Genomic DNA, 25,413 nt, shown 5'->3' on the forward strand with positions numbered 1-25,413 from the left:
TAAACGAGACAATGCAAAGTGACATGTTTATGTTTGTCTTCCACTTCATTAAAGCAGACACCCCAGGACGATCTGGTTCTGATATGCAGTCGCTTTACTGTGAAGAGCAAATATCGAACGTATGAAGTGACATTGGAATTGAAATGTGATTAAAGGCATATTATACAGCTGGATTTAAATCTGCATAAAATGTCCTTTTAAAAAAAATCAGGAAACCAGATAAATAAAGCAGTCTGCACTGATTTACATCAGTCCAGGAGATAATAACTTGTCGCCTATAGTTGCTTTATACAGTATGAAAAGCTTCTCCTTTGTTTTATTACAGTCTTGCAGCTGCAATGCCACTGCATGACCTTCCACTATTTTTCTATTTATTGAATTACATACAGATAGCCTGCCTCAAAGTAAAGTCCAATCAATAGCACACACATCAGACTGGGTCTCTTATGATATGTATTGCACTGGCACTGTTAATGTGGGAGATGTAGGATCACAGTGGCTCATCAGTCCTGTCTGTCACTGCCTTCTTTCTTTTGCAAAAAGTACCATATGGTAAATGCTAAATGGACTAGTACTCATATAGCACTTCTCTGCTCTTACTGAGCCCTCAAAACACTTTTATGCTGCAAGCCACATTTATCCCTTTGCACACACACTCCCCTACAGCACTTTGTTTTGTGGCTTTAAAGGCTTTTTACCCATCATAAGCATGCTCATATGTTGATATCAGAGGGATTTTGGGCTTTACTGTCTTTCCCAATCGTGCTTTAAAATGTGGTTATCAGGTAGTATTCTTCAGTAGTGAGATTGTGCTGCTTTACACCAATATGAAACCTCAACAGGAGTCCCTTAGCTCTTTGTGCATTAGCTGTTTCACAGCAATGAGCCCAGTGATTTGACTGGCTAAGAGTGAATTTAGTAGTCAACAATCAACCTCTGATTTATATTCCACTTAAGCCAGCCCAAAATAGCAGGTGTGCTTGAAGCGCCCACACAGTCTGCCTTTTCGAGACCTATCATTTGGCACTTTTCACGGCCCCTGCATTGCAGTGTAGACCAATATGTCAGCACTGTGTTTCCTCCCTCCAAGTAGACTAAATGTCACTAATGTATTTTTAACAATAGTTTATCCTCCCTAGACAAAAATGTGTTTATTCGGTATTCTTTTGATGCTAACCGTTTTTGCCACCAGCTTTGCCATCATACCCTAATAGTAGACAACAGTAAACTAGCCACATGTGAAATACAAAACAAACCCTCCTTCTGTTTGCTGCTGGATATATTTCTCAACATAGAGTAGCAAAGTTCATATTCAGGATGTCAGTTAACCAGCTTCAAATTAAGTTAGAGGCAATAGTGCTCAACTTCAACACAATGAGATCTCTGTTGTGACTAAAGTCTGTGAGGCTCCAGTGGATGTGAGTGTTCACACAGTGTGTGTGTGTGTGTCTGTGTCTGTGTGTGTGTGTTTGTGTGTGTGTGTTTGTGTGTGTGTGTGCGTGTGTGTGTGTGTGTGTGTGTGTGTGTGCGTGTGTGTTTGGCGCTCTCTTAGACGGCCGTGGAGGTTTTCCGAAGGATGATCCTGGAGGCAGAAAAGATGGACGGTGGCGTGCAGCCAGGAAAAACATCCTGCTCCATGATGTAGGGCCGCCCAATCAACACACAGGACACTGCACTGGGATATCCCGTTACTTGAAGGCTAGCTGCCAGTTCTCCTCCACCTCAACTGACTCCACCCCCAGGGTCCTAAATATCCAATATTGTCTATTTATGGCTCTGATTCCACTGTTATTTATCAGTATTCCCTTTTGTCATCCTTGTTTTTCTTCATGTGTTTGATAAAAGAAAAGGACAAGTGGTGGCTCCTTGTCTTGCATTTTCCACAACCCGCCCCTCCGTCTCTGGGCTCGGCACTGATGCAAAACACAGAATATCACAGATGTATCAGGAAAAATCCTATATCGGAAATGATGACAACTGTAACTAAGTTAGCAGTGGCTCAATGAATCTTTGCTTCCCGATATGCAGCTTCCATTTAGCCCCTTCCCTGTTTAAATAAAATGAGATAAGAGGATTGTCATATCTATCAGCCATGCATATGCCTGGAAAATGGTTAGATAAACACAGTCATTTTTTCTGATACATCACCTGCTGTTTGGTCCCATCCATATGCATCTCTTTTTCTACTTCATCTACACACCGTACCCACTTCTCTGTCCCTTGGTTTGTTTTCATAGCAGATACTGTCAGCCAAAAGAAAAAAAGAAAAAAAAATCTGCATTCATTTTCTAATGTTGAAAATGTTGTACAAATGTTTTTGATTGTAATCATTAAAGCGAAAAGTGGTTATCTAAGCAGGCTGTGTTTTTGAATTATTGCAGAGGCTGTTAGCTAATGAGTTTTGTCACTAGGAAGGCAGGGTGTTTCTCTTTGTTTGCACCCTTTTAATGATAATTGATATGTTTGGGCTAAAAAGAGAGAAGTACTTAGCCGTTTTGATTTGTTGAATGCTTTGTGCTTCTTCGTAAAAGATGGAATAAATTGAAAAGGGTGCAGGATGCAAGCACAAGGAGAATAATGATGTAATGATTTACTGCAAAGTAATAAAAGTTTGTTCCACCTCATTGCAGTATAATAACTAAATGCTGATTCCATGCTTACTTTTCCTTTTTTTCCCCCCAGGGAGCAGTTACAACACTTTAGAGGCACATCTAAGGTATCCAGCACTGACTGAGAACAGGAGTTGCAGCCATCTGCTGTTCAAACTTTTGTTTGTGAGATGTACCCAATCAAACGCAGGCTGACTTAAAGAGATGGGGGAGGGAGCTATAACAACTTATTATGGCTAGAACATGAACTGGGAGGCTACAATACTTTCTTACAAAAGAAGAAGAATTTCTATGAACTGGTATTCATGGAAGTTTCGTTTAATTTAGTCCAGAAATACAAATATATAGCCGGATATGAGCATAATAAGTCCAATTTAATGATAATCAGTGAGCTATTGTTCCTTTAATAGTAGCACAAGAGTTTTTAAGTAAATTGAGGTATTTAAAGTAAAACCTTGAACTACTTGGAAGAGCTTTTATTACAAGAAATAACCCAGATAATAGTCTGTTGCAAGTATAACATGATGAGATTTTCTAACATTTGCCTATTTGGGGATTAGTAATTGGCTCTTTAAGAAAAAAAAAGAAACTTAGTGTCAACACAAGAATAAGGACAAGCATAGGCGCTTTTTCAAAGTATTTTATTTTTCAGTCCAGGGAACTTCAGAGTATATTTTTCTAAAAATAGCTGCTTTAATGTGTTCACACCTGGGTTCTCCCCGAAGCAGCTGCAGTCTGCAGGATTCACTGGGGGTTAAGTGCCTTACTCACACTGGACTGCAGTAAATTGTAATTTTCTTTGATGTTGAATTTTATAAGGTGTTGCACATGTCTTCGCTGCAGCACTTCATATTAATGTAGGCGTTCATCTTCAACATTTCGCAGCTGTCCAGATCCATGCATTTCTGGTAATGGCCATCTACGAAAGCCAGATGAAAAGGTTATGTTTCATTTTTTAAACATTTACACAATTCACATACACTTGACAGTCTCCATTATTATACAAGGAATAGTATCTCTGCTCTATGTGACCTTATCCTGCAAAAAGTTGATCAAAGTCATGCTTTTATTATATAACATAATTTGCTTCTTGTACTCTTCGCCCCTTTCCCTACTGGAAGAAATATAAGATGAGGAACTCACATGGTGCTTTGAGGAAGTTGGCGGCAGCGCACCCATTCTTTTCTGGTTTACATGTTTCTACAGTGAGCTCACAGCTACCTCCAGCCCTTTTTGGGACACAGCGGTGGCAGTCCAGGGCTTCACCTGAAAACCAAGAAATAGAAAGAAGATTACAGAATAAATTCTGTCATAATGTGGCCAAAATGTATCTTGGGACAAAATAGCATTTACCAAGGATTTAGAAGTTTTAATTTAGATGTTAAAGAGTGGTTTGTGTAGGTTGTAGCTCACTGCAGTGAAGACTTTATAATGAAGAAAATGGTGCTCACTGTTGCACAGCAGCAGAGGTTATGTTTATACAGTGGAGAATCAGTGACAGACTCACCGGCTGTAAATAGCAGGGCGACAGCAAGAGCCAAGACCAACAGCTTCATTGTTCTGTTCAGCATTGCAGCCTATGCAAGATAAAGCACAGGCTTGATAACACGGACACAAAGTGCTTTCAAAACACCAAATTCCAGCACTTTTAATTCATGACATTTACCATGTATTTTAAACTTTTCCCTGTACTGAGTATTGTTTAATGGTCATATAAGACTCTAGAAAGTGACACACTCTTGAGTGAGTATATATAGTTTAATTATATAGTTTGTATATAAATGTGTCCATATATCCCAATGCAGTATTTAAATTTGACAGATCATATATGATCCCAAAACTACATCATTACCTATGTTATATGCATGTTATTAAAAATGTTCCCAAAAAACTGCTGACAAGATCTAAAAGACAAACTGCATTTGTCTGAAAAAAGTCTTTTATATATACACATACATACCTTGCTGTATGTCTGTCTTGGTTTCTCCCAGTGACTGAGAGGACATCGGCTTTCCCTCTTTATATAAACCCTTTCATACTTTGCACTGTCATGGTAACATCCCATTAGGTGCTGTGGCTCTTTTAAGTCTATATACTTAGCATCGCACTCATCCGAGTACACTGTGTTCAGGGGTCATAGTTTCCAATGCTCAGATGCCCTCATTAAGCACGAGCTGTCCACCTTTTATCCACTGTACAGTCTATAATTCATGAGAATTGCTAATAGCAATGTATGCATTCAGTTCAACCTCATATATCTATTTCTATAAGATACATTTGTACCTCAGGGGAATAAGAGAAAGAAAGAATCAGAAAGAGTCAGACGTACATTGTGTTTGCTTAAGGTGGATCATGTGTGACCTGTAATACCTCTGTTTAAGTGCTCTTTAACCTGTACTGACCAAATTTGATTTGAATCAAAACATTACCAAGGCCCTGACATGAATCTGCTCTTGATATAAATCTAATGAAAGGAAAGTAAAAGGGTGGAACAGCCACTTGCTGTTAAACAATGAAAGGAAATGCCTTTAAGTCCTTCAGAGCTGCTGCTCATGAAACTAAGATATCTTACATAGTGCAAAGTATTACACACATTCACTTCTACCTACAGTATGTCCACATCAAATTACATCTATTCATAGTTGAAAAGCTGGTGACAAACGTGCTTTACAACCATGCAATAACTTGCATAGCATGCATAGACTGCCTGGTCTAACTCTTGGAAACATTCGTTCGGTTAAAACGCGTGAGCTGCTTTGCACACACTCCTTCCATTAATATTCATTTTAAAATAGGTTCTATCAGCACTTCAAAACAAGATGACAGATTTATTGTTTCCACTGAGCCAACCTTTCACCTCTGCTTTAACTTTCCCTCTCTGTGTTTGTTTTCCTCCCCATCTCCTCCCTCATCTGGACACAGCCCAAATATTACCCTGCAACCCCCTCCGCCTCAGTATAACATCACTCTCAAAGCCCAATCAAAGCAAAATCTCTCTCCCGCTATTGTTTCGTCCTCCCGAGCCAAACTCCAATATCAGCACTGGCACATGTAAGGGAAACTGTCCATGTGGCAAAATATCTAAACCCCCCATTGTTGTGCTTTTGTTGCTTCTCTCTCGCGATACCACCACACTCTGTGCTGTCCATATATATCTGGGAGTCCAAATTTGTCCACTCCTATACTGTGTGAGTAATTTGGAACAGCCAACAGTGGAAAATGTCTCAGTACTCAGGAAAGGTGAGTACCACAACAAGAATGCAGCCACAGATTTAGGCCAGTGTTTCACAACAAAAGTTAATCACAATCACATTCATCTTGATGACCGGTCCAAACTTAGATGATTTTTTTGCATATCAGTTAGCTAAACTGATATGCAACATTTTTACTGTTTATTAGGAGGAAATACTCAAATCCTCACTGTTGTTATGAATATAGATTGTCTTCTATGAGGGGAAATGTTTCACTGGGAGAAAGCTGGAGATCTGCAGCGACTGTGACAACTTCCAGGACCGAGGGTTCATGAACAGAGTGAACTCTGTCCGTGTGGAGAGCGGGGCCTTCGTCTGCTTCGACCATCCAGACTTCAAGGGCCAACAGTATATTCTGGAGCATGGAGAGTACCCTGAATTCCAGCGCTGGAATGCCCACAATGATCACATGGGATCTTGCAAACCAATCAGGATGGTAAGAGAGTGTGTGTGTGTGTGTGTGTGTGTGTGTGTGTGTGTGTGTGTGTGTGTGTGTGTGTGTGTGTGTGTGTGTGTGTGTGTGTGTGCGCGCAAAAGATAGAGACCCCAGGGACAGACAAATATTTGGTTGGTTAAAAACACAGGCAGATGGGCACATGTGTGGCCTCATTTGTGCGCCTCTGTTTGTTCAAAGTAATAATGTTGGATCTACTTTTGCATAACAGACATCATCAAAGAAACTTTCAAGTTTTTACATCTGATACTTATGTAATCAGCTTAAAGAACTGCACTTATATTTCATCCTCCACATGTTCTAACCTTTAGATTTCTATAGGTGCAAGTGTTTTGTGCCCACAATACAGCCTCTGTCACATAAAGGAGAAAGCCTTGGTCGTTTGCAGAGAGCTGAAGTCAAACACTGTTGACTCAGCGATCACGCATGTCATTATCCTCCCAGCATGGAGAGCACTACAGGATGGAGCTGTTCGAGGGAGACAACTTCTCTGGCCAGTGCGTGGAGCTGTGTGACGACTGCCCATTTCTCCAAGCACGAGGCCTGACCAAGAACTGCATCAACTCTATCAAAGTTTATGGAGATGGGGCGTACGTATCTTTGAGGCCATTTATACTTTTTGATTTAACTGAGAGAAGAGTGCATAAGACATGCCCTAAAACATTTCCTTCATTATCCTTAAGTAATGAACTAAACCTTTGTGAAACTGGCCACTTTCGACTGACCTGTTACAAGGTCATTTCACACAATATATATTTTCCCACTTGTCTTTTGTTGTACTTAACAAGGCAGATAGTTCCATAAACAAATGTAAGCACAAATACATATGATCTGTATTAATTTTCTGTAGGCGTAGAAAGCAGACAGGTTGGGTTAAAAGAAAAACAAAGGCTAGCATTCAGAGAAAGTCCAGTCTGGCTTATGTGCAGGGCAAACTTTTCTAGGTGCCAGACCAATGACCAATGTGTTGCTCCGTATTAAACCTCACACATAAAAAATTTACAGTCTTTAACAGTGTAACAGCAAAACAGATGTTTTCATCATTTTAATAGGGACTACTTCTTTGGCGGAAAGCAGACTTGTTAAAAAACACTGACTAAATACAGAAAAAATAAAATAAATATTAAAGTAAAGGTGGGAAATAAGTTTAAGAAAATGTGAACATAGTTATCTTGAATGCCAGTCTTTAAAAAGAGAGAAAAAGAAAGAAAATGAATTTACTGTGGATCAGAAAAAGAGCAATGTTTGACTGGATCTTCACATGTAATTGGTCAATATTGTTAGTGGCATGAACAAAATTCTGAAGTCTCAGAGGTGGGGCATTCTGGGGCTTTAACAACAATGTTCTGAGGTTCAAAGTCAGCGAAAGGGCCTTTGATAGAGACCAATTAGGGTGTCTGTTTCTCCCACTACTTATACGCTGCCAGTTGTCTCTTCAGTGTTGGTGTTTTATTGGAGGCACCATTACACAACAAGTATTACATTAGAAAGAGTCTATCTCAAAACCAGACTTCTTGAAGCCTCAGCAAATCCAAGCAAAACTATCTACACCGACTGATCTCAGCAAAAGCAAAGAAGAAAATGTGTTTTTATGTTTTTAATCTTTAAACATCAACCAAATTAGAATACTGCCCGAAACTGTTTAGTAAGCTGATTTTCTTTGCACTAATTTATTACATGTTTGATCCATTAGCTCTTATTTATTCACTGCTACTGAACAGGTGGGTGTTGTACGAGGAGCCTAACTACCGTGGTCGCATGTACGTCGTGGAAAGAGGAAACTACTGCACCCACATGGAGTGGCAGGCTGAGAACCCCAACATCCAGTCTATTCGCAGGGTTGCAAACTACTTTTAAAACCATCTCACTATCGCTGTCAGTGTGACTGCAGGGAATAGATCGACTACACTGTCAAGTCATCTCACACGTGGCTCTGTGGGGCGATAATAAAGATGAAGAAAATGTTTGGCACTGCTTGTTGTTTTATTTTTGTACTGAATTATTTAAAGGTTCAAATAAAGTAGTGATCCTACAGCATCTTCAATCTTACTTCCATTTATTGTTTTCTTCTATTAATGCACACTTTTTGTGCAGCTCCCAACTTAACCATCGCATTTCATTGTAGACATGGCTACAGGCTATGATTCAGGTAATTGCTTTAAGTGCTGTGCTTTCCCGTAAACTAATGGATCCATTGCAAAGTTAAGATATCCTGAATACCACTCCCACGCAGATTAATAGATGTATGTGAATTTTATTTATCCAGGGGGGCAATTAAATTGTTGTAATAGTTTGAAAAAAAAGAACTTACTGCCTGATAATCAACTATAGAAAACGCTCTAATGAAAATGTCCAGTCTTTTGGCACCTACACAGGTGAATGGTCTGCAGAGTCAGCACTGAACAGGAGAAACTGTGTGTCCTTCCTACATATACAGTGTATAAATCAAAAGAGAAAGAGAGATTCTGCACAGGGCGGCAAAGCAGCTGTGCCTGCACTTGGGAGCTCTGCTACCACCTAGTGTCATCTATCTATTTTACTGCGGAGTATTGACACTCCGCTCAGGGTGATCTAAGGATCATGGCATAATTAACACCTGAAATTAATCTGCTACATGCTTTGTATGATGTGTATGCTACAGTAAAAAAAAAAAACCAAAAACAGAACAGGAAACACAATTTCCAGTATAAACTTCTTTTTTTTTAATCTTGTAATTTAATCTGACAATGCACATCACATATCCAATGTATTTTATGCCATCTACAATGCAACACAATAGGTGAAAGGCTGGTATACTTAAACGGATATGTAATTAACAGTCCTTTGTAACACTATGAGCTCATATTTTCATGCTTTTAATGTGCCACTGCATCATTTCCCACATGTTCTCATTCTTCTACAAATGTCACACCAGGGCTGTGGCCGCTGGACCTTTAATGAGCACTCATGTGCTTTCTCTTCCAACTGTCATGACAACAGAACATTTATCTTTACAAGGTTTCGCTCTTGGCCTCTATTGAGTTACAGGGTCAATACAGAATAGCTTAATGAGGAAATGCTTTGTCTTAAGTTACACTGAATTGGACTAGTTTAAGGGCGATTACCTATGGCTAACCCTATTCCTAAGCCATTTGCTGCATAAATTGGCTGAGTGTCACCAACATGCCATTAGTCAGAATGTCAAAGTAGGAGAAAGAGTGGAGGGGCCGATGTGGAAGGCTTAATGGCATTTTAACAATGTCGCTGTTGATTTTCTGTGATGACGGGACTATTTATTTTGCACAAAAGACCTCAATTTTTAAAAAGTGAGCCTTAAATGCTTGGAAGGAATCTATGCACCTTACTATTAATACACCTTGACTACTTGCTCTAATGGAGGCACACGTTTCCTTTTAAGTAGGGAGTTCATAAAAGAGAAGCTGGATAAGCAATGAACTTTAATCCTTATGAGGGAAATACTTCTCAACTGTCTGTTGACTGTGAAAGTTAATGAACTTACTAATCCTTTGACACAAAAACATGTAAGATCACAAATTGATGGTGTTAAACAATAACATTTTAACATGAGCTATTAGTAGAATATCAGATTTGAACACTCTGGGAGATTATTGTCACACACTTTAAAAAAAGAACAAAAATAAAGGTTGCCAGTACATTATGTAGCACGGTTAGCTCTGTCTTGGTAGCTCTACATATTATATATCTTATATTTAATACTGTGTGATGGTAATTAGAACGAACGCATTTTAAACAGCATTTATGGTAACGTGCTATTCCAAATTAGGTCAGCTATTTTTAGCACCGCAACTTATGCATAAAAGATCATACAGACAGAATTTATTTAAGTACTTGTGGGGCTGCAAAAGCTATTTGTCACACTGACACAGAGGACGACGTGGTGTATTATGCATACAGCAAAAAGAGATAATTCTGCATTTGTACAAGCTTCCTTTCACATTCATAAGCATTAGCTATTAATCCTCAATTTAAAAAAAATCTTTGAAAAAGTCCACACACATTGCATTCTCACCTATACCTTCGGTTGCATTAATCAATTAGCCTCGGAATAATTATGATTATGGTTTAAATGCGAGGCTGTCTGTTAAGAACCAAGGAAGTGGTGGGTTTAAACCAAACCCCGACCGCAGAAAGTGCAAGTCTTGTATCGGCTTCGATTCGGGACACACACCGACGTGGAAAACACACCTCTCTCCGGCATTTGTATTTCTGACGTGATATGTGTAAAAAACAAAAGAAAAACAAAAAATGTGATAGTTATCGACAGGAAGCAAGAATAAAGTCATTTCAGGCGTGTATCTGCGGTGTCGCGTTAAGGTCAATCGCTGGCTGCCTGAATTCCCCTCTTTGTGTTTATACATCCGGGTTTCCCTGTTTGCAGCCCATTCCCCATTTAGAAGCCATTTTGGACACAGATCAGTAACATGCATGTAAACCCCGACCGACCTCCCGACGCAGCGGTGCTACTATTCAAGTGAATAACCTTAAAAAACAACGAGCTTCCATCTCGGGTGTTTTATCGGCTTCCTATTCGGGTTTTGGATCCACTTCCGACGCGAAATGAAGCACCTATTAATGGAATAACAACCTGGCAGTCAATTAATCGCCCCTATCTTTTCTTGCAACATTGTTGCAGCGTCGCGGCTATTGACACGCGCTGTGGCCGTGGTGGTTTAGGCTGCTGGAGGGACCGGAGGCCTGTGGTCGTTTTGATCCTGGACTGATGTTTTGGGCCACCTGAGTTTTAATGTTCGCGACGGAAAGCGGGGGAAATCTCTGCCCTGTATTTAAAGCGGAACATGTCTTTTTCATGGCTGACTTGTTCACTTCTTCTGGGAACTTTATGCGCAGGTAAGCCGCCGTTGTTGGTCCCGAATTTGCAACAGTTTAGTCGAACAGTTCGCCGCGATTATTTTCATTTTTTTTCGTGGGAGTGTGAGTAATTTGTTCGCGTTTGAAATTTCGACCCGCGAACAAGTCCGCGGTTGCGAGTTGTTTAAACTTTGTTGGCAGCTCGTTCAGCTGGGATTTTTATTTCCCCTCTACAACCATAATCGCCTTTTCTCCGTTTAGCCCCCTTAAAGACAAATATGTCACACTCGGGATTTTCCCTCATTTAAACGCTCGAATCACACGTAGTATTTTCACAGGAGAATATATCTTATTAATTTTTTTTTTTATTGTACATGTATCCAAATTTAAAACTGTTGCTCCTTCGCTGTGGCAGGAATAGAAGGCAGCAGCTGCATCAACATCCTGAAACCTTATAGGCTACCTCTCAGGTCTGCACTCTTGTTTGTGGTTACGGGCTCAACAAGAACCTTCTCCAAACACTCTTCCCTCTGTAAGGATTTGTATGAATCGTTGGCGTTTGATTTGGAGAGACTGCAGCTGTTGTCACAAGTCAGGTCTTTGTCGTGAATCGAGGTTATTGTCTCCCACTGCTGAAGTCTCCACAGGGTTTGACTTGGTACCACGTGAAATTGAGCAAGAGGGTTGTTTTTTTCTTTTGTTTGTCGTTTTTTTTGCCAGCGTTTTTAAGCCCATATGGATAATTTTTAATGTCCCAAAACGCACGCAACCCCTCTTCCTAAGCTAGGTATCGCGTCTGTGACTGAACAGAGGGCTTTGAAACAATAATTTCCACTTTAGGTTTTTTTCCCCTCTAACTGTAATAAAAATTTAATTGAGGCACAGCTTTCTCTTGTGTGTCAGCAGCACTGTGGCTAATGTCTTTATGGTTAATAGATTAGGACTGGCAGTGTACAGTAAGCTGCTTCTGCGGAATTCATGTTGTTGTGGTGTAAAAGCTCAGTAAGTGACAGAGGGAGGGGGTTGGGGAATGATATTGTAGTAAAAGTCCTCGCGGATCATGTGACCGCAGATATCAGAAATGCCATCTCGGTTCAATGAAGCGTTGAGCATCGCTGCTGTGTGTTTTATCCTTTGCTACCTTGCTTACTTCCAACCTTTTTTTTATTTTTTATAATGACTGCGATCTCTGGCCACTGTGCATTGCCTGTTTCTTATAATGAAGTCAGTTGTGTGCTGCTGAACAGCAATATGTATGCATGCGTGCCTCTGAGTGTGTGTGTAATGGGTTAGTGGGGGTAATATTGGGGGATGGGCAGGCTCCTATAGGCAGGGATTTAAAGAGACAGGCACCTTTTTTTTTTTTTTTTTTTTAAACCCTCCCCCCCCCGCTGAACAAAGATTAGGCCTGGATGTCCAAGCTAAATTGTGACTAACATGTACTCCATGTTGTCTGCTTTTGTGTTTGCCACAAACCCAGTTAGGTAAACAATTATTAGGACACGGGACACATATTTTATAAAATTTGCCTCTTTGCAGCACCACAGTTTGTTTGAAACGAAGCAATCTGATACAGCTGGAGTTAGAATTTCAGCTTTAAATCAAGGGGTTTAAAAAGAGTGATTGCATTTACAATTTTATTTGATTTTTTTTTTTTTTTTTTTTTACATTTTCACAGCCTCAGAAGTAACTCAATAATTAACTGATAAGACTTTTGATATCCATAGTTATAGTATAGCTGTTCAGAGGAACTCTCAATTCACAAACCGAAGAGGTGTTAATGCAAATAAAGGAGCCCATTATTTGGCTGACAATAAATAAATAAATACAACAGGGTGTAACTTGAAGAATTCTGGGTGGGAATGAGAATTGGGTCGAGAAAGAAAGGATGCGCTAGGCAACAGGAAAAAGTCATGCAAGACTATGAGTTAAAGTGTTTGACTTCTTTTGTTTTTGAAGATTTTTTTCCCCCAACATCCAGACATTGAGCTGGGTGTAGGACTCAAGAACAGAAAGGTCATTGAGAATTCCATGACAAATTTCCCAGCTTTAAACAAAAGCCTGGAAAGTTTTGGAACAAAACTCTGGATAAAGCCAAACGTTTACTGGAATGATGGTAAGAGAACAGGATGGAGAGGAAGGAGGCATCTGTCAAATATGGTTGAGATAGTGGGCGTATCATGCTGCCAGTGAAATCGAGTTGGTGTTTGTTCATAGATATACTATAGAAATACATTTTACACTGAAATTCAGTCAAGTGACTTTGTGCTGTGGAAGTCATTGTGTAGTGTTTCACAATGCAGAATAACAGTGAGCTGAAATGTGTTGCAGAAGCAAGCTCCTTAAGATTCATGTTGATTTCATTCACATGATCTCAGCCCAACTGGGTGTGCTTTTCAATAAAGATAAAAACTGAAGGCCAAAATACCCACAAACAAGCTACAACTGAAGGTGGCTGTAGTCGAGTCCAAATGAAGCATCTAAGGAAGGAAACCTGCTCAGTTTTTGGTGTTGTCCATGGATTCCAGACTTCAATGAGTACAAAGAAGATTTGTGCAAGTACTGGTAAAAACGAATCCATGCATGTTATAATTGTTTGTTCAGCTACTTGAAAATCAAGACCATGTGTTTAGAAACAAAAACAAAACTTAATTCATAAAAGGTTAGTTCAATATTTTATTAAACCCCCTGAAAATCTTAGAGTTCACACTTGAGTCACACCTAGATTGCTTCCTTTCAAATCCATGGTGGTGTGGTAAAGAGACATAATTACTGAAAGTAAGTCACCATCCAAATAATCATGGAACAAACTGACTGCACACGTCTAACATGAAATCCAAGAAGAGAAATGAGAATAATGCCTTTTCATTAAATCATTCACCACTGGAAGACTGACAGCTATTGTAAAAAAAAAAAAAGAATTACTGTAGTTTATTTTCTTTAGTGTTTCCTGTCAAAGCTCTCAAAGAATGTCTTATCGGTCTTTCCAGATGCGTCTGTAGTCTTTATCTATAGAAAAAGAATGCCGACGTATTCATGCTGCGATTCTTTACCACAGCAGGGCATATCATTGTTTTATAGCTAATTGAATTCTGTAATTTTCCCCTTCTTCTTTTTTAACTTTTTACTCTCTGAAAAGATCTTAGTTAATGTGATTATGCCGAACTTCTATTCAGCACAAGTTTCTTAGCCCACAGGAACTCCCTTTTTACTACAGAGAGCTCCCAAACCTGGATACGTGCCAGAGTGACGATGGAGTCTCTGCTCGGCGATGTTTCGTCGTGGCACGGAGCGGAGCCTGCGCCATATGTCTGTGCTTCCGCCATTGAGTTTCGATTCATTACGATGTGAGCTGACTGAGACTTTTCTGTCATTCTCAGGGTACAGTCTTGGCGAAGCGGAGACCCGGGAGTGTGTGTACTACAACGATAACTGGCGTTCGGAGAGGACCAACCAGAGCGGCTTCGAGCGTTGCGAGGGAGAAAAGGACAAGCGTCTGCACTGTTATGCCTCCTGGCTCAACTCCTCAGGGACTATCAAACTGGTGAAGAAAGGCTGCTGGCTGGATGACTTCAACTGCTATGACAGGTCGGATAACCGTGTGAGGTCATTCGCTGCTGCGAATTTGCATTTATATTTCATGTACCTGGCTCGCAACCAGACTGACGACTGACTGACATTGAGGACAACAGAAAAGGTTCCCTCAGTACCTGCATATAGTTCAGTGCATCTTTTTGTGCCCCTCTCTCACTTTGCACTGTTAAAGACAAATTGAAAAAAATATTTTGCCCACCTTTAGTTTAATAAATGGAAGAGTAATCTCTTTTTTTCACCTCACCCTTTGGCCTCGTGATTTCGCAGAGCAGGCAACCATCTCATGCTCTTTGAATGTTTAAAGGATCTTTTTCATTTAGCCTTGTGATGTTTTAAAAGGTGAATAACAGAGAGAAACCATGGGAAAATATCAGTTGCATGCCATAAAAGCAACCACGTATAACAAGAAAAGGAGATTAACTGTGGTCCAGTTTCATATTGCTTAAGGTGCTGTCAGGCAATCAACCATACAGGTATACTGAGACAATTTTCTTGTGCATGAAGCATAAGATATATTCAGATATTTATATTAGCCACTTATCCAATTCAAGCTCACAGATATTCATCTTCAGACTGCTTGTTTTGTTTGATTAGTTGGCAAAACCTAAAACACATTCACTGTAGAATGATATAAATGTGAGACCAGTGGCAAATATAGATATTAAGGAGCAGATGCCAGGTAATTTTTAGCAAATCATTTCCAAGTATGGGTGTTTGTGTCGGGGAAGGTTCTCTGCAGCCTACACATATTTGTGCAAAAGCCAGATAGCCTCTGTGAGCAGTGCAGCACACAGTTCAGCCCGATGATGGCAGATACATACTGTGACACGAGGCCACTCAGGATTTTGTACGTGAGGAGGAGAATTTAAAACTAGTCTTTATCAGAAGTCGGCATTGAATTGAGTGCCGCAATCAAACTTTCCAGTTATTAACATGCTATCCACAGCCTTTCCAACAAGCGGGGCTCCTCTTGTGGCCTGGAAAGGGGAGCTGGAGAAACGAGAGCTGCGATAATTGATCCTACATGACACAACTGTGTGTGTGAGCTTTAAAATGTGTATTTTATGTGGCTTTTATTATCCTTTCTAATACTTTGGCATAATTTGCTAGATTAATGTGCAGATGTTGTGAGTTGCCAAATGGCAATTAAGTGACTATTTCACTGAGTGTTAGTGTGAAATTTAAGCATTACCAACATGTGACTAAAAGCTAGAGTGGCATAAGTAGAAATTGTAGGTTTAGGTACAAGATGGTGAAATCTTCATTTACCCATGAGCTGCTGAGGGTAATTACAATAGAACCTGGGAAAAAAAATACATTTGCTGGTCAATTTAATCTGTGTGAAAAGCACCATAAAATGATTGTAGTAATTGAAGAGCAATGGAGCAGGTGGGGAATTTTGAGTACATGAACATTTAGTGTCAATGGTTAATGGGAGGAATATGCAGATGCATAAAGTGTGAGAAATCCTGTGATTCCTCGGAATTGGGAACATCTGCTGTCTTAAGAGGAGTGAAAAGATGAAAAATTGGCTGTAAAAATTATTTTTTTTCCCACCCTAAACACAAAACCTCTATAAATGTAGTCTTTGCTGCCTTATATTTGTTGATACCAGTACAAGTAACCACGCAAAGATGTGCATTAGGTAATCTGTGGCAATATCCGATCCAATTATTAGATTGCGTTGTCTTAGAGTTAATATACAGCAAATACATGAAAACCATAGACTGACACTACTAAACTTTAACAGCCAATAATAATATCAGAAAATGTTTTTGTCCGTTGGGTCTAGAACAGTAACGTTGATGCGCCATCTGTTGTTTTTAGGCAAGAGTGCGTCTCCATGGAGGAAAACCCTCAGGTCTTCTTCTGCTGCTGCGAGGGCAACTACTGCAATGAACGATTCACCCACCTTCCCGACTTGATTGGCAGTGGCAACCGAGGTGAGTGGCAAATGCATCGTATAGATAGTAAAGATCTCTTCTTTCCCACTGTGATTAGTAGGAGTGAATCTGCATTTCAATGAGACTACAAATCTCATTAATATTAATAAATGACGCCATATTTAAGAAGGGGCTATTGGATTTGACCGATTTTGATTATTGGGAATGTATATGTGTGATTCTTCTGGTTCTGGCTTTTTAATCGAGTGGGATAAAACAAAAATTAATCTCTATGTTAACTAATTTCTCAGCTTAGAATTGATGTCACGCAGTCTCTTACCCTGCCAATTTAAAATCAGCTCTCACAGCCTGTGAGGGACAAACGTGATGCTTAACATATCTTATGTGTCATACAGCTGACATGCCGTAATTATTCTGTACCTCCTTGACAGTGAAAATCCAGCCTCCACCCCGAGTACCTTCCCTGCTCAATGTGCTGGTGTACTCCCTGCTGCCTCTCTGTGTGCTGTCCCTGGCCCTCGTTCTGGCCTTGTGGATGTACCGCCACCGCAAACCTCCCTACGGCCATGTAGACCTGAGCGAGGTGAGACGGGCTATGCTCATCTTAGTGTGAGACTTGTAAGGCCATCAGTAACGTAGTCCTGACAAGGATGGAGTGCTTGTCACTTTTGTGTTTTGTAGCACTGAAATTGTTAATGTTTTGAGGTGGATTCAGCAGTAGAATAAGATGTTTTTATTTATTTTCATTTTTTCTGTTCAGGATCCAGGGCCAGCTCCTCCATCTCCCTTGGTGGGTCTGAAACCATTGCAGCTTCTAGAAATCAAAGCTAGGGGGCGCTTTGGTTGCGTTTGGAAGGCCCAGTTAATGAATGAATATGTTGCTGTTAAGATCTTCCCAGTTCAGGTATGTCATTAATTCTGGCTTAAAAATATACGTCATATGCTTCAGTGTATGAAGAGACGCCTTTTTTTTTTTGTTCTAGATTCCATGTGCGCCTTTTTGTTTTTGACCTCCAGAATGCTTCTTTGCATCTTCAAGCTCTAAAAATAACTCTGGTTTGTGTTTACAGGATAAGCAGTCATGGCAAAATGAGCGCGACATATTCTTGACTCCGGGGATGAGACATGAAAATATCTTGCGTTACATCGCTGCAGAGAAGCACGGAGCCAACATGGAGACGGAGCTGTGGCTTATCACAGAGTTTCATGAAAGGGTGAGAACATATTCTGTCTACATACAGAATGCACACAGACCGATACATCAACCCCAAAGCAAGTTTATGGTGAGGTATACGGCTTTTATGTCGACTAGTACCGCTGGAGGTTTTCCAATATTGAGCGAGCCTCTCTGTTTACCTCAAAACAAGAAAAGAGAATCGCAGCCTTTATTAAAAAGAAGATTTCACCACATATGTCTGATCTGCTGTTCCAGTAAATTCAAAAGCAACAGATCAGGCAGTGCTGCTTAAACTTAAGACGGTTTGTTTTTTTTAAGCGTGTAGCTTAAAACGTTTGTATTTGATGTCAGATATTGCAAGATGTTGTGCGTTTGCAGTGATGCTGATATATGAGGACACAATAATTATAAACACAAGTGGGACTGATTGTTGCAGCATCTTTTTATTCTTGGTATTGATACAAACGTGATTAGTTGGAGGCATCAGTGCATATGTCATTGTTTTTTCAGGGTAAACGTTTAAATTGCTATTTTTTGATGTTTTGAAGTATGAAATTGGGTTTCTGTTATATTCTCCCAGACTACAGTATTTGCTGTCAAATGGAAATGAAAGCAATTCCTGCTCCTTGGTGGATTCAGCAACAGCTTTTCGGTTATGCCTACGCCTGAATTCATGCGCAGTTGCTAATCCTTGTTTCATAATCCTTTTGTGTGTTTGTGTGTGAGCAGGGATCCTTGACAGATCACCTGAAGGGCAACACTGTGACCTGGACAGAGTTGTGTCACATAGCAGAGACCATGTCCCGCGGTTTGGCTTACCTTCACGAGGACATTCCCAGTTACAAGGGAGAGGGGCCTAAACCTACAATTGCACACAGGTAGGAAAATCAGCCTGGATTTCCTCAACTCTCGTTAGTTCACTAAAGATTAAACTGTTGCTTTTGATTTGAACAGAAATCTTAATTTACTGCTGCCCTCTCCTGGTTGTACCTCATTTAATATCTTTACTATGACAGTCTTTGTCTGACTTCTGTGACTAAACCTCCCTCTAATTAAGACATTGTAATGTGAAATTAATTCCCCAGGGACTTCAAGAGCAAGAATGTGTTACTACGAGATGACTTAGCTGCAGTCATTGGTGACTTTGGGCTTGCTGTAAGATTCGAGCCAGGAAAACCTCCTGGGGATACTCATGGACAGGTATGTAATAACTTCACTGCTGTTTTGTTTTGTTTTTTTGGGGGGGAGGGGGTTGTCTGCATTGGCTCTGTGATGCAATTGTTTGCAGGAGTTTCCTTCTGCTTATTCTTAAGTGGATAAAACCCCCAAATTCATTATCCGTCTAGGTGGGTACGAGGCGTTACATGGCCCCAGAGGTGCTGGAGGGAGCCATCAACTTTCAGCGAGACTCCTTCCTGAGGATAGACATGTACGCTATGGGCTTGGTGCTGTGGGAGCTGGTGTCCCGTTGCTCCGACACAGATGGTGAGTCAACATGGTGAAGGAATGTGTCTTCACATTCATAGGTGAAAAGGTCACATTGCTTGACCCTGGGCCAGTAAAGATTCGTTTTTGTTTTGTCTGCAAAGCAAATGAAGGGCAAAGCTGCAATGTGGATAAAGTTACTCTTTAAATAGTTTTGAATTTTCAGAAGTCAAAGTACTGCAGTATTTTCTTCTTCTGCGTAACACTTTCCACTCTGTTGCTTTGCTGTCCCTTTGTAGGAACAGTTGGCGAGTACATGCTGCCATTTGAGGATGAAATAGGCCAGCATCCCTCCCTGGAGGATCTGCAGGATGTGGTGGTGCACAAGAAGATGCGTCCAGTCATCAAGGACTCTTGGCTCAAGCATCCTGTGAGTAACAGAATAATAGCTACTGCAGTTTCAGCAGCAATACCAGGAAGTGGTGCATCCTTTTTTTTTTCTTTTCCCAGTGAAGAGCTCAATGATTTGAGGTTAAAGTTCTTTGAATTTGTTGTGGCTTTGTAAATTTAAAATGAATGGCTTAAATTTGGGGTCATTAATAGAGTTAGAGATTTCTCTGATTTGGGTTTTATATTAAAATTATGAACAGAAGATGGACAATTTTAGTAAAAATAAGCAAATGCAACTGCCAAAAAGAAAATCCTTATATATTTTGTCTTTTGTGCGTACAGGGGCTGAGCCACATGTGTGAGACCATCGAGGAATGCTGGGACCACGACGCAGAGGCTCGACTGTCTGCAGGTTGTGTCGAGGAGCGCATCGGCCAGATCTCCAGGACAATAGGCAGCACTACCTCAGACAGCCCCATCTCTTTAGTCACGTCTCTCATCAACGAGGACCTACCTCCCAAAGAGTCCAGCACCTGAACGGGTGACACCATCTTTCACCTGAGCTCCTGACTTTTTATTTTTCAAACCCAAACTCAGCAGATTTTCGTGAATATTTAAAAAAAAAAAAACATATATATAAAAAAACAAAAGAAAAACAACAACAAAAAAATACATCTAGCAACTTAAATGCAGCTGCTATTTTATCCCAATACTGGTATTTTTTTCCTGTTTTTAAAGTGTGTGTGCGTGTGTGTGTTTCAAGTCGGATCCTACTAACACATCCATCTGCTGTAGTTGAAGTAGTAATAAGCTATGCGATGGGCACATCTGATAACACCCATGTGTCAAATCTTAAATGTCGTCATTACCTCATGTGTTTCTTTTGTGTTAGTCTATATTCTTTTTTTTTTATTTTTAAATTACCTCATGAGTTGTCATCGTCGTATTTCGCGTCGTGGTCCTGATCGTCTGCGGCCAAATGAAATGAACCTTTTTGCTCCAAACCTCAGACGACGTGCTGCACACCTCGGAGGAACCGTTTTGAGACTGTTAGACAACATAAATACATCTTCCTCAGGGGTTGAAGCTTCTCGATTTTGAAACTCTGAGTGCGCTCCCTTATTTTAAACCTGTGATTTCCTCAAAATGAAAAACGGAAAAAAAAAGTTTCAAAAAACAAAAACCGGAGCACAGCTGTTTTATTGTAAGGGAGGGAGCTAAATGGGAGCTGTATTGGACATTTTGGACTTGGATTTGGGGCAAGTGTCTTGTCCTCGGGGAACTACCTCTCAGGTATTCAGTAGGCTTCTTTGGAACATTTTCTCTAAGTTAAGAGCCGAGCTATCGAGCTAGCTATCATGGACATATTCCTGGATTTTTATTTTAGTTTTTTTATTTGTTTGAATTCAGAGTTACTCCTTTGCCAGTGCCAGGGGCATTGCTGGATGCTGTCTGAAGTTGCAATGTTACACATTCTTAATTTGAACTGTGTGAGTGAGTGTGTGAGTGAATCTGAAATTGAAATGATGTGAGATGGATAGAAAGTTTTTAAAGTGAGAGTCATGGGCCATACTTGAGTAAGCAACATGTCTGTTTTTTAATTTCCATGAGTGCGTGTTCAATAGACTCAGTCGGACACCAGTTCCCAGATACCTCAGTCACTGTATGTCATGCAAGGAGAGCTCAAATGGTTGCCTTTTGTCTCAAATGCAATGCCATAGTTGTACCATAACATGAATACCATACATTGAATGTCCGTTATGCTGCTGTGACTATTCCAGGATACTCAAGGATTTGTAGATGTACATGCATTCTTTGTTAATATAACGCTAACATGTGATTACTATCCACGATATAATGTGAGGCTAATATTCTGTTTTTGTGCGTTTTTTATTTTGACTGGGTAAGCCGTCAGGTGCTTACTCCTACAGACTGACCTCAGATATTCTGAAAAGTACCTCAGGCTTTTTCTACATGTATATCAAATTGTGTTATGTATTTTATTGTGTTTTTGGTAGTTGAGATATTTTATTGCTGGTTGGGCCTCTTGTCTGTTGAGATTGAGATTTGATTTTTTTTTTTTTTTTTTTTTTTTTTTTAGGAGTCTGACCAGTTTTCATGGTGTTAATTCTCTACAAATCTAAAAGAAGATGGGCAGATTTATGTAAATATGGGTGTACACACAGATGGCGAACACTGCTCAGTGATTTTTGGGGTGGGTTTTTTTTTTTCTGCGCTCTCTCTTTTTTTTTATTTTTTTATTTTAATAACACAAAATCAGGGCATTAATGTTCTCATTTTGCAGAAATGGAAGAGATTTCTCAGTTCCACCTCTATATATTTAAATAATTTTTATAACTAGCCCTGCATAATAATTGTTTTTCTTTTGGTAGAGAGTGGCGGTTACTGATTTCAGTGAATTTCAGTGAATAATGGTATCGGTCCCTCTGGATCAGAAGCTGTGTGGGTTGCACTTTGCATTATAGAGCTCAGTGTGTATATTATCAAGAACAAACAGAAAAAAACATACAGATTCCTTTTGTGATTTGGCTTCCTGTTTTGAACAGTATTGCCTCAATATTAACCTGCTGGTGTGATGTTCAGACTTGTTTAGTGCTAGTTTAGCCACATTGGACAACACACAGGCTCATCTGTTGTATGTTGATTAGTGCTGTGGAAAGATGGTGATTTTTAACAGTGATCTGTAATGCTTGCCGATGTGCAGTTTTGGTAAAGGACACTAGAAAAAAAAAAATCAGTCGAAATGGAACAATTACTTAACATTTTTAAAGTGTTTGGAGATCATCGTGTTTGTACCTACATTGATCGACTGATGATGCAGCACCATTGGGAGTCATGTGAGCGGTGGCATGTGCATGGTCCGAGGGTCCAGCAATATTTATTATACAGCAATAGTCTAAGTCTATCATAGTTTAAGACATTTAAACTCAGCTGTGACTTAGCAGGTTTCTTCTGCAGATCAATAAACTACATCTCATCACACCTGGACCATGTCCTGACGGCGTGGATGCGCTAAAGTCTCCTGATAAGTTGGGGGGGAAATGCTGACGGTTGCATTTTTAATGTGAACTGAGCATGGCCCAGGTGCTTTCACGAATTGTGCCAGAAATAAAACAGCAGTCGCGTAGGGGATATCTGCTGCGGTCTGTTGTTACCTCCAAATGCTGTCTTACACCCAGCTCTTCTGAACAGAAAAACCAGTTACCTCATGCAGTACCTCATTAGTAACACTAACATGGAGTCAGCCTCATCTTCAACAAAAAGAAAAGAAAAAATGTATCAATTATTGCGTGTGTATATATCTATATATACATATATATATTTGACAAATGTAAAGGTTTTCTTCCTTTTCATGTGTGAATCCCGTGAAAGAAATCTTTTTTTGTTTTTTAAAGTTCACAGTCAACATTGTTCATTTCTTGTCGTGTGGATGGATGTTTGACTGAATTGTGTGACTTTCCCTGTTTATGTGAACTGTGTGTGTGGGGTGTATGTTGGTTGATGATTTCACTAAAACAGTACGAATGGTAATTTTATCTGTGAAACAAAATGCTTAGAAATATAAACTAGATGAGAATAGTCATCCTTTTGTATATGAAAATAAAGACAAATCTTGATTAACCATTACTGGGTAAATGGAGTTCTTTGCATGTCTCTCACTGCTTTCAATACTGTCTGTCACTTGAGACAACAAAAAGATTAGAATCAAATAAAAGTGCTGTGAATATTTAATGGTAGAAGGGGAAAAAAATACGTGCACTATGCCTAAAGACTGTAAGACCGTTCAGGGTTTTTTGTGGCTGCATAAATCCACTAGATGGCAGCAATGATGCTACTAGTTTGAACTGGTTCATTTGCAACATTTCAAGCTCAAAAGTACAGTCTGGCTTGAGTTCAGTGTATCACAGTGAATGCTGGTATCGCTTTCCGTTAAATCATTGGCGTACGTTTTAGTTATTTTTGCGGCAATTGTCGAAGAAATTAATAAATGGACGCTCACATGATTTGTAACTCTTGCAATATTTTATAATACAACAGTAAATACAAAGCGTTAAACGTCACCAAATGTTGCCATGTATCTGATTCTAGGAAAAGCCAGAAAGTCACTACCGCATTCAGTCATCCGTATAATCTGGCTTCAGCTCATTCCTATAATGAGATCATATGCCTGATAGCTATTACATATTTTAGGCAAAGTAGAATGGCAAAGATTGGCTATTTATCCTCAAATGTACCCTGTATCCGATAAAAATGCATTACAATACCTCACATAATTAAGCCACCTCCGTTTGCGCTTCTGTATTTGGTATTAAAATAAAACGTCCGCTAGCACATGAAGGCATCACAGAGCTATCCTTCGGAGGAATCTAGCCAATCAAAACGCGTCATGATTGTCATGTGACGAGCCGACTGGTAAATTACGATTGACTGGAGAGTTGCCGATAGTCAGCTACTTCTCGATGTACAGTTAGGCAAAGCTGACAACTTTTTGCCTTTGTTGGAGTTTGTTCGTGTCTCACGGAAATACTTTGCTGCCTTCTCCGTCTTCAATAAGCAACGTTTTATTTGGATATTGTTCCCATTATGTCAGCAAAGAGCCAAACAGGTGAGATTAGCGTATTTTGGCTGTGCCAGGAATGCAGTTTATGACCCGAGGTCGACTGTTTTTACCGGGGAAGTAGCATCACTTTTTACTGTAAACTGTATGCAAAGAACCAGCACCATTTTAGTAGTTGCTAGAGTTTAAACGTCTCTTGCAAGCTTACATTGTGTTAACCTTCTTTTAACTGGATTGTTTTTGGGGATATTTTTTTGTGTGTGAAAATGTGTGTCACTAAAGGATAACGCTGTTTTTTTTTTTAGAACTTAACGTTACCTTAACTAGCTAAGAGCTAAACGTTGCTTTACAAAACTTTACAAAAAACTTAATTAAGTAAAAGTGGAAAAGCAAAAGTAATTCAAAGAAATGAAAGAGTGTGAGAAAACCCCCCATTACTTTTATGAACGTTATACGTGCTGAAACTCAATCGTTTTTTTAAATATATATTTTCCCTCATATAATAATCATAATAATAATGATATAGGTTGAGTTCCGTGGTCACTGTATAGTTTTTTTGTAATATAGTAAATTGAAATAATAACGATAATAGCCCGACCTACAGATAGACATCAAGTCCACGCGTCATTCTCTGTCTTTCAGCTGTCCACGGACCAGGGCAGCGTGCTGAGTTCAGGGGTTAGCTGGCCTACTGTACCCCCAGTAAAGGGTCGCAGCTGCACTGGATGCTGGGATGCTACGGAAGGGCAGCGGCAGCAGCAGTAGTGGTGGTGGAGGCGGTGGAACAAAGCACACCCAGAGACTGCCACAGAACCTTTCCGAGACATCTACAGAGCCTCTATCAGCTGGATCCAGTAAGACCTTGGATATGGGGCGCAGTTCAAAGAACCCAAACCCTCTGAGCAACATGGGCCTTACCTCCCGCCTGATGGGGGCACCCAGAGTGGATGTCGAGTATGTAATGCAGCTGGTGAATGATGTGCGGTTGTTTGCTGATGTGCTACACAACCTCAAAGAAGCTTTCCAGTATAAAGGTAAGTTCAGGTAGAGCTGGAATGTAGGGGATTGTGTGGGGGCTTTGGAGGTCAGGGAACCAGAAAATGACAGATGATGAAAGAAAATGCACCCTGGGCGGTAGTGCATGCGCAATTAACATCAGATTCAAGGACATTCTTGAGGTTATTTTATGATAACGTACTA

General features: G+C 40.0%; 5 protein-coding genes across 5 annotated transcripts in view; 4 read left to right on the top strand and 1 right to left on the bottom strand.

The window, feature by feature from the left end:
• Nucleotides 1-3,147, top strand: part of rheb (Ras homolog, mTORC1 binding) — a 9,901-nt gene extending 6,754 nt beyond the window's left edge. The window contains exon 8 of the mRNA XM_005924623.3: nt 1,553-3,147. Coding sequence (XP_005924685.1) covers nt 1,553-1,645 — 93 coding nt within the window. The 3' untranslated portion in view covers nt 1,646-3,147. The remainder of the gene's footprint in view (nt 1-1,552) is intronic.
• Nucleotides 3,148-3,231: 84 nt separating this feature from the next.
• On the bottom strand, nt 3,232-4,689 carry ly97.3 (lymphocyte antigen 97, tandem duplicate 3). The gene is made up of 4 exons (XM_014334335.2): nt 4,570-4,689; nt 4,117-4,186; nt 3,753-3,875; nt 3,232-3,528 (listed from the first exon to the last, which is right to left on the bottom strand). The coding sequence occupies exons 1-4, from the start codon at nt 4,672-4,674 to the stop codon at nt 3,422-3,424; spliced, it is 405 nt and encodes a 134-aa protein (XP_014189821.1). The 5' UTR covers nt 4,675-4,689; the 3' UTR covers nt 3,232-3,421.
• Nucleotides 4,690-5,757: 1,068 nt separating this feature from the next.
• Nucleotides 5,758-8,285, top strand: LOC102304141 (gamma-crystallin N-A). Its single transcript, XM_005924624.2, has 4 exons — nt 5,758-5,849; nt 6,048-6,296; nt 6,759-6,904; nt 8,036-8,285. Exons 1-4 carry the CDS (start codon nt 5,829-5,831, stop codon nt 8,169-8,171), a joined length of 552 nt encoding a protein of 183 aa, XP_005924686.1. The 5' UTR covers nt 5,758-5,828; the 3' UTR covers nt 8,172-8,285.
• Nucleotides 8,286-10,680: 2,395 nt separating this feature from the next.
• acvr2ba (activin A receptor type 2Ba) lies at nt 10,681-23,279 on the top strand. The gene is made up of 11 exons (XM_005924625.3): nt 10,681-11,183; nt 14,525-14,732; nt 16,566-16,681; nt 17,074-17,225; nt 17,403-17,546; nt 17,713-17,856; nt 18,549-18,697; nt 18,905-19,019; nt 19,166-19,304; nt 19,544-19,674; nt 19,977-23,279. The coding sequence occupies exons 1-11, from the start codon at nt 11,132-11,134 to the stop codon at nt 20,169-20,171; spliced, it is 1,545 nt and encodes a 514-aa protein (XP_005924687.1). The 5' UTR covers nt 10,681-11,131; the 3' UTR covers nt 20,172-23,279.
• A 791-nt stretch (nt 23,280-24,070) lies between these two features.
• Nucleotides 24,071-25,413, top strand: part of arhgap29b (Rho GTPase activating protein 29b) — a 31,200-nt gene continuing 29,857 nt past the window's right edge. The window contains exons 1-2 of the mRNA XM_005924627.3: nt 24,071-24,261; nt 24,856-25,247. Coding sequence (XP_005924689.1) covers nt 24,947-25,247 — 301 coding nt within the window. The 5' untranslated portion in view covers nt 24,071-24,261; nt 24,856-24,946. The remainder of the gene's footprint in view (nt 24,262-24,855; nt 25,248-25,413) is intronic.

This window comes from Haplochromis burtoni, unplaced genomic scaffold (assembly GCF_018398535.1).
Source record: "Haplochromis burtoni strain Fernald_Lab_line unplaced genomic scaffold, NCSU_Asbu1 Contig_78, whole genome shotgun sequence".
In the NCBI taxonomy this organism is placed as follows: Eukaryota; Metazoa; Chordata; class Actinopteri; order Cichliformes; family Cichlidae; genus Haplochromis; species Haplochromis burtoni.